Source organism: Astyanax mexicanus, chromosome 6, assembly GCF_023375975.1.
Source record: "Astyanax mexicanus isolate ESR-SI-001 chromosome 6, AstMex3_surface, whole genome shotgun sequence".
In the NCBI taxonomy this organism is placed as follows: domain Eukaryota; kingdom Metazoa; phylum Chordata; class Actinopteri; order Characiformes; family Acestrorhamphidae; genus Astyanax; species Astyanax mexicanus.
Genome location: NC_064413.1, coordinates 31,994,663 through 32,004,110, shown reverse-complemented (window position 1 = coordinate 32,004,110; position 9,448 = coordinate 31,994,663). Strand labels below are relative to the sequence as shown.

At 36.9% G+C, this 9,448-nt stretch overlaps 1 protein-coding gene across 1 annotated transcript; it reads left to right on the top strand.

The window, feature by feature from the left end:
- Positions 1–4,592: 4,592 nt before the first annotated feature.
- On the top strand, positions 4,593–9,086 carry utp11 (UTP11 small subunit processome component). Its single transcript, XM_022673708.2, has 8 exons — positions 4,593–4,780; positions 5,663–5,724; positions 6,007–6,109; positions 6,430–6,543; positions 6,646–6,739; positions 6,949–7,079; positions 8,416–8,526; positions 8,645–9,086. Exons 1-8 carry the CDS (start codon positions 4,721–4,723, stop codon positions 8,729–8,731), a joined length of 762 nt encoding a protein of 253 aa, XP_022529429.2. The 5' UTR covers positions 4,593–4,720; the 3' UTR covers positions 8,732–9,086.
- Positions 9,087–9,448: the final 362 nt, after the last annotated feature.

The window sequence follows — 9,448 nt, the reverse complement described above, 5'->3', positions numbered from 1 at the left end:
ATTGCGGAGCGATAGAAAAGAAGCAGCACTCTCTGATTAACTCCAAAAACCTTCAGCCTACGAAGAAGGTGCAGTCTCTGCTGTATTTTAGTGCAAACATTTTCTACTTGAACACTATTATTCCACCTTAATATGGCAATGTTATAAAGTATGATTCATCCAAATCATTGTTGCTGTCATGCAAAAATAAAACGAAGAAGCTAACTGGCATCTTCATTGCATATAAAAGATATAGTCCTTTAATCATTGCTGAAAGTCAGACAGAGAATATGAGTAGCTTTACATTCTTAAAGATCCTCAATAACATGTAGAGGAACATATAGAGAACATGCTGGTTACCCACAGCACTGTCTGGTATCACACATTTAACACAGTTGACTAATGGCGTTATTGTGGGTGATGATAATCACCTAAGCCTCTTTACCACACATGCAGGATATTTCCAATAATAGATATCTAAAGGAACTCTATTAGAAAAATCTACTCCACGCCACAGCAGCAGAGTCTTTGTTCTCCTGCCATCTGGCAGTGTTAGGGCCACACTGCCAGACTAAAGACTTACCTTTGACCTGCTGATGACCCCAATAATGTGGTGGCACTCATAGTAGTGAGAACTTCCTGTTCCAATTTTAGACTGTGCTCTCTTTCTTCTATATTGCTTTTTCTTGCATTGAATATTAAAAGAAAAAAACTTTTTATGTTTTGGTTTATGTTCATTTCTGCTATGCATGTGGTGCATTGAATGTGGATGTGATTCCTGCTATAGTCATTTGTCTGTTAGCATGTTCAATTCTAGACAGATGCCACCGATCATGATCATTAGCATCCATTGCACTGTCCACTGTGAGGTGGAAATGCATCTGAGATTACATGTCACACTGTGGATCAAGGAACTGGAACGTCCCATCCAACCGGCACCCATTATTAGGCCTCGATTGAACCCCAATAATTCAAGTGAAGCAAATCAATATGCCGTTCCATTACTTTTGGTATATCAGTGTATAATACATATAATACAATAACATATTTATTAAAGACATGTTATAAAATAATAATCTAATGTTTTAAAAATGAATGCTGCTAAGGTAAATCTAGATATTTTGACAGACAATATAATCACCATCTTATATTTTGTACGTTATACTAATATACAGCTCTGAAAAAAAAATAAGGGACCACTTAAAAACTATGAGTTTCTTTGATAAAATAATCTAAAGGAAGATAGATGATCACAAGAAATAAAACCAAGCTAAAGTGTTTGAATTTTTCCACCAGGAGTGGCATAAAATTATTCAAAAGCAGTGTGTAAGACTGGTGGAGAAGAACATGCCAAGATGCATGAAAACTGTGATTAAAATCCAGGGTTATTCCTCCAAATATTGATTTCTGAACTCTTAAAACTTTATGAATATGAACTAAAGTGGTCTCTTTTTTTCCAGAGCTGTATGTATTTAAATTGCACTAGTTAATATCAGATACTCTAGCTTTGATATGGTCAAAAATCTACCTATTGGTGTCCTCCCAGTGTTTTTTGAAATTAAATCATTATTGTCATCATGAGAGATTGCAAGTAGCCCCAGAGGAGAGGAACCAAATGGCCTGTTTAAAAGAATGTGGTGTAACCTATACTGTGTCCAAAAAAAGAACACATTTTTATCAGTTAATGGAAACACAGCCTGTTGAAAGGGAAAATCCCCTGGAGTCATCTCACTGGTTAGTGTTTGCAATCGGAGACTCCATTTTTTTTCTTTTTTTTTTTACTACAACATCCTTGGCACAGGAGTAAAAATAAGCAAATTTACACCTGAGGAGTCAGAATGCTAGCAGCTTAGTCAGAAGACAATGGTCTGAGTAGGGAGCTGTGGGAGATGGGGCCCATGAGGATGATGATGATCATGATAATGGTCTTACCCTCTGGGTAGGGGGCAGATGGAACATTACTGTGGCCAGAGGAGACATTCCAGTACCCTGAGCTCAGCTACTGCCCAGCAGCATTATGTCATTTGTGTTATTTTCACAGTCTTGTATTAAAGAAACCACACACTAATATATCTATTAAGTGACCTTCCAGCTCCCAAAACCACCATAAACCAGTGACCCCATGCCCTGCCATTTTAGCATTTGCCCCTTGTTAAACACATTGTTTAGCACACCTCTAACCAGCCGTACTCATCTCTGGAAAGACATCAGGGTGATTTAAGACATTTTGGTTAAGTATGTCATTGTAGTTTGGTTATTTTAATAGTCGACAAGATTGCTCGGTTTCATACATCTTGAACAGTATGGCTGATCGTCAGTGTGGAAACCCTACAAACCCCAGGTCAATCAGTTAGACGTAATATGGAAAAAGTGACCAAATTCAGAGGTTTCGTAAACCACAAAACATTCTGCATGCTGTGCAGATCTCACACATACAGTATAAAGCAATTTCTTGGCAGTTATGAGCATTTATCTGGAAAACAGAGCGGAAAACTGATAGATGGGATGTATATGTTCTTTCTTTTGGGCTCATTTGTTTTTGTCTGGTCTGGTCTTTCTCTGTGGATTGGCTGGTGCATTATCTGAACCATTAGAGGAAGGAAGTTAAACAAATGGAAGAAGCTTAAGAGTATCTGGAGATCATTTAATAATCACAGCTAATTATCTGTGTAACCAGTGTGTTGAATTTGTTAACATGCAACAGATGCAATTAAATATCATGAAAAAGTGCAGAACTACTATCATGTCTGCACTTCCTGTGAGATTTGCATGTTGCATAGTTTGCCTGTCTAGCCAGATGCCACTTGTCCCACTCAGTATTCTGTCCACTGTGGGTCATATCGCCTTCAAAGATATATAACCAGGAGACACTATGAAACGGGAATGTAAAATTCAGTTTACAGCTTTTAAAAGTTTGAGCATTCCCAGTCTGTCTACTGAGGTAAATTTTTTGATCAGCAGTTTGAATTCTGGCATGTCAGTGTATATGAGTTTGAGAGAGATATGGCAATTCCCTATGTTTTTCCACTTCAATCTAGGAAGCAGAGTTGGAATAAATGAGTGTAAAGGAGACAATTTTACACATCTATCGTCACCGGGGTTCATCCATGAGGTTTCTCACCATGATATATGCAAGCTGTCCGTCTGGAAGAGAATCAGATTAGGGGGTCTCTAGTGCGGGACACAAAAGAGTCATTTTAGAAACATAAAACCTATTATATGCTAGTGTTAACCTATCTCTTTGGCAGATGTAGGCCGTCATTATTGTGACCAAATCCATTCAAAGTGTCAACACTGCAGCCAAGGCATATAAACTGAGTGGCTCAACACCCTGTGTTTGTTATAGAGCTGTTCCCCGAGATGCAGTTTATGCAACACAGCCGACAAAGTAGATTCCTGTGATGGATACCACTGATCAGATGGCCATATAAAGTGAATGTGCTGGTGTGTGTGCACAGTGTCCTGCAGATGGTTGGAGAGAAGAGAAAGTGCAGCAGCACCAGGATTACATCCAAATTTGTGTCACCGCCAGAAAACTATATATTTTTAAATATACAGTTCTAATTTCCATAGATGGTAGTTGTGATTCAAGCGAGTGAATGTATCTTGGTGTGCTCTCTCTCTCTCTCTCTCTCTCTCTCTCTCTCTCTCTCTCTCTTTCTATCTCTTTAGCCGTGTAATATTTTGTATGGAGGACATTGCTGCCACCTGCTGCTGAGATTATGCAAGTAAATTGTGATGATGAGTGGGATTTAGATACAGCTCTGGATAAAAAACACTTCAGTTTCTGAATTTATAGATATCTATTTATAGGTATATATATATGTATTTAAGTAAAATTAATATTGTTGTTTTATTCTATAAACTACGGGCAATATTTCTCCCAAATTCCAAATAAAAATATTGAGAAATAGCTGAAATAACAAAAAGAAATGAAGAGCTTTCAAACCTCAAATAATGCAAAAAAAATAAATAAATAAATAATAATAATAATAATAATAATAATAATAATAATAAACTAACCCTGTTTTTTTCATAGATATCATGCCTCTTGGCATGTTCTCCTCCACCAGTCTTACACACTGCTTTTGGATAGATTTATGCCACTCCTGGTGCAAAAATTCAAGCAGTTCAGCTTGGTTTGATGGCTTGTGATCATCCATTTTCCTTTTGATTATATGCCAGAGGTTTTCAATTTGGTAAAAACAAAGAAACTCATAATTTTTAAGTGGTCTCTTATATTTTTCCAGAGCTGTATGTTGTGTACCAGAAATTTCCGCAATTTTCTTTAACCCAGAACAGCCCATGTGTGACAATCCCTTTAATTTCTTTAATTGTCATCTTGTTATCTTTTAACAAAGTCTTTTCCATAAAAAAACAAATGGAAAAGAAAAATATGGTAAAAAAAATACTTAATATCCTGCATTATTAAACATAATTTTTGGACGTGTATTTAAACTTATATATTTGATAGATAAATTAATTCTATAATTTTTCCATGTGAATGAATAAATTACATACGTTTTTTTTTCATAATATTTACTCACATTCTAATAACTTGTGAAACGTGTGTCGAATCTGCTGGAGAGAAGCAAAAACTAGTTGTAAAGTTGTAAAGCGGCTCCCACGTGAGTGCTGAAGCATGCGAGTGTGAGAGACTACAGTGCGCAGCAGCTGAGCTCCAACACCCTGAAATAAACCCTGAAACTACAGCAGGAGTGTGTTTTACGGTCGTTTAACCATGTCGTCCTTTAGAAAAGCCCTGAAATCCAAACAGCGGGATCATAAAGAGCGGTCTCAGGTGAGTTAGTGTGTCTATTTGGGTCTGTTTCAGTCTGTTAGCTGACCTAGCTTTAGCTAGCCTGTTTCATTAATAGCCAGTGTAGCGCAGACAGCAGCGTAACCAGCTTAAACAGCTGTAAATCAACACCACAGTGCTAACGGACATTTTTCATTCAGTGCATTTATACAGATAAGCCAGTAATGTTTGCCAGTTCTTTTTTTAGCTGCTGTTAGCTTTGCTTAATGAAGCTGAGGTTATTATTTGAAGAGGTTGGCATATTCTAGCTGGTTAAGTGTAACTGTAGATAAACAACGTAGCTAACGTTTAGCTAGCCCGCAAAACAAATCTGCTGTCTACACTCATTGAAAGATGGATCCACATTAGCTAGATATGTATTCTAGTTTGTTTGTCACTGTGTTATAATATACATTTAAACCTGCCTGAGTGTTTTTCCCTATCAGTGCAATATAGTCAATTTATCCATTTATATCAGTGCACTGGAGAAGTAGCCTAACAGTGCTTCCCTGAATTGTACAGCTTTTTATTGGTGTTATGGTCACACAGTTAAATCAGATTGAATTAAATTTAAATCAAACTGTCCACAGCCATGCACTGTAATTACACTTTGGGCACCTGTTTACACGTCAACACAACAGCCAGTGGAAATGGAGGAGCTACTGAACGCAATGTCGTGTGACCGAGAAAGTAAAAAAAAGCTCACTGGTCCTCCTGTTTTTCAAATTGCAGTCCAAAAGTAAGCGTTTTATCACTGAGTAGAAGTGTGAATTACTTTTCACAGACCTCCCCCTGAGAAACATATCCCGCCCAGATAGGGCTTTACACTGCTAAATATAGCTTTAAGCTTTAAGGAATTGCTAACCCTTGTTTTATTTTTTGCAGCCTGGATTCAGGAACCATTTGGGACTTTTGGAGAAGAAGAAGGACTACAAACTTCGTGCAGAGTAAGGATGATTTTTTTTGTCAACTGGTGTTTTGGTTTATGTTCAACTGATAAATGTTAGTGTTTTGGCGCATATAGAATGTTCAATAATCATATTGTTATCGTAGCTCTGTTGATCAACAACATTTTTCCTAAAGAATCTTGTTTCACTAATTAATTTGTATCTCAGAATGACATTCAGATGGTTCTGGACCTCTAAGCAATCACTCATGTAGTTGGGTACTGTAACCAGTTTTTTTTTTTTAAATAACTGTCTAACAATTCCTGTTTATCTTCAATTTAGTGACTTCCACCGGAAAGAGAACACCATCAATGCCTTACGTAGGAAGGCGATGGACAAGAACCCTGATGAATTTCACTTTAAAATGACACGCACTCAGTTGAAGGTATGGCGTCACCGTTGAACACTTTACATGTAGATGATCAGTGGTGACCAATGTACAATCTACATTTCAAAGCTCTGGTCTTCAGCTAATTTAAATTTCAAATTTTTGTGTGAATGTCAGTGGGTATAAAATGTTAATCAGGTTTCTTTACCACAAACACATCGTCATTTTGTGGACAGTGTCTGGACTGGAAAGTTAAAATTCCAGTTGAAAGTGTCCATGTTAAAGTTTCTGAGATGCCCCTGTGCACACGTTTATTTTTTCTTACTCTACATGTTCAATATTTTGTTATTTAATTTGATTGTGTGTTTTGCTATTAGGATGGAGTTCATTTAGTTGAACAGAAGGAGGAGGAGATGACTGAGGAACAGAAGAAAATTATGAGGACTCAGGACATCAGATACGTGGAAATGAAGAGGGTGGCAGAGGCTAAGGTAGAGGAAATGATCATTGTCAGCTTGTATCAATACAGATGACAGAGATGACGATTTTGTTTTCAAATATTTGGACAAATGCCATTTGTTTTTCTTTTTCAGAAAATTGAACGATTAAAGTCTGAACTGCACCTTCTGGATGCTGAAGGAAAAAAGCAAAATAAACATACCTTTTTTGTTGACACAAAAAAAGAGGGTGAGCTGAAATAATCACTGTCACACAAAAACCTTGTATGTGCAAGATATATAATGGATAAATACATGGTAGGAATATAGATGTTAATGCATTTAAATTTTGATTGTTTTTAACACATTTAGGCTTTTCACTGTTGCACAAAGGTTTCCTAGTCTTTTTTTAATTGTTTTAATATGGCTAGCCAAATGCATCTCTTGTCTCTGTCCTAGTGGATGATTTTGACCTGGCCACACATCTGAACACAGCACCCGAATTGGTGGAAAGAACTTATAACAGACCTACACTGGACACCCTGGCGAACAAGAGCATAATGGGGGCAGTGGATCCAAAGACTGTAAAGGTTAGAATCACATGCTGCATACACAACGCTTCAGCTTTGAGTCCCTTTTGAATGAGGCGCAGTACAGAAAAGCCAGTAGAGCTTATATATAGAGCTCATAAATAGGCAACAACAAAGGGATACAGTGAAATTGGAAAATTATCATTTAGAAATTCCGACCATTTTTGCCACATAATTATATGGTAAAATAAATATGTAAAAATCAGCTTGAATGCTTTTCAGAGTGACAACCTCATACCAACTGCTAAGCATTGTGGTAGTATTGTGTTTTGAGAATCCTGGATTTTAATTGATTAAGAGCACTGTAAATTCTTTATAATGCTGTCAGATCATCTGTTTGTGCAATGAATCAGAGCACCTGAGAAAACAAATTGTTTTGGCAAAATCCTGAGCTAAATATTTTTAAATGTTCTGGTTGGACCTACAAGTGTCCTGCAGGCCTAGAAATGCAACTAAGGCCCGGTATAAGAAGGATTGGTCCAATTTAACTGAGCTGACTAACACTTGTGGGTGGATACATACAGAAAATGTTTCTTAATTAATACTTAATCTGTCACATTTTTTTCAGGTGCATAAAACACATTTTTTGTCATGTTATGTTTGTAAATATGTTTAATCTCTGCAATGTTATATAAGATTTCCCTGTCCACATTTCTGATTCCCACATGTACAGGGGTTGGACAAAGAAACTAAAACACCTGTCATTTTAGTGTGGGAGGTTTCATGGCTAAATTGGAGCAGCCTGGTGGCCAATCTTCATTAATTGCACATTGTACCAGTAAGGGCAGAGTGTGAAGGTTCAAATAGCAGGGTAAGAGCACAGTTTTGCTCAAAATATTGTAATGCACACAACATTATGGGTGACATACCAGGGTTGAAAAGAGGACAAATTGTTTGTGCACTTCTTGCTGGTGCATTTGTGACCAAGACAGCAAGTCTTTGTGATGTATTAAGAGTCACAGTATCCAGGGTAATGTCAGCATACCGTATCCAACAGGATTAACTGTGGATGCAAGAGGAAGCTGTCTGAAAGGGATGTTCGGGTGCTAACCTGGATTGTATCCAAAAAAACATAAAACCACAGCTGCCCAAATCACGGCAGAATTCAATGTGCACCTCAACTCTCCTGTTTCCACCAGAACTGTCCGTCAGGAAAATAAATTATTGTGCTCTAAAACCAGGTGTTTCAGTTTCATTGTCCAACCCGTGTATTTCTGCTTGGAAGTCGTCCTTTTTATATACATTCTCTTAACTAGTCACTAAAGACTGGTACTGTTGATTAAATCTTGTTTATATTGTTTATTATGACACATTCATTATAACATTTATTTTATAGAGACTGGCAAAGCAGCGGAAGTCTCAGTATGAGCTGCTGTCTCAACGTATTGACAGAGAAAAGAAAATGTTCGTAATGACTCAGAAGATCCAGACTCGCAAAGACCTTCAGGTAAGCATTCAAACACACATACATGCATGCAATTTTGTAACTATTATTTGTGTAAATGTTATCTTCCATGGTTTGATCTTTCCTATAAGCTTCTATCCTGTCTTTTTCTCATTTACAGGACAAGAATAAGAAAGTTAGGAAAATGCGTAAGGAGACGCCCAGTGCTCCAGCTGTCTATAAATTTGAGGCCAAGAGAAAAAGATGAAGATCTCTGTTTGTCTAGAGTTGTTACTTCCGGGAAAGATTTATACATGCTTAAAAACAACAGTCCACCCCACTGACCCTTCAAATAAAGCCTAATGTAACACCAGCTCGGGTTCAAACATGGTTTCGATAATCTATTCATATTACTGTATAATCATATCAATAACCTGTTTCACAAAGTTTTGCATTGTGGAAATTCCAGCTGACCGGACTGGAGATTTTTGTACTTTTGTAATCTTAGTTTTGGAAACGCTGCTTTTTATTTTGCCCACCCTCTAAATATATTTTGTGTATATTTAAGTAGAGAGATTGTCTGTGATTAAATTTGTACAAAAATAAATCCCTGTATGATAAAATTATAGTTATTGTGTGTGGTCAGTAGGTGGCAGTAGCATATCTTGCTAGCATATTTAATCTGCATTTCTATTGATGCAGACAAATGAGTAGGGTCAGGTTCTCCCCTAGTTATAATTTTTTGGCTCTGTTGTTTTTAAATACAATGTATATAGATTTAATGTTCAAACCAAAATCTACAAAGTGCTGTTTATATGATTGCCCTTATGCCATAAACACCTCAGTCTGATTTTTTTTAAGTTTTAGAATGTGATTTTAATAGCTTACTTAATTTTTTTCTTAAAGATGGCTGTCCTTAAACAAGTCCTGAATTCATGATGAATTTACACCTGTTCACTTCATGTGATCTGATGTCTGAATAGTG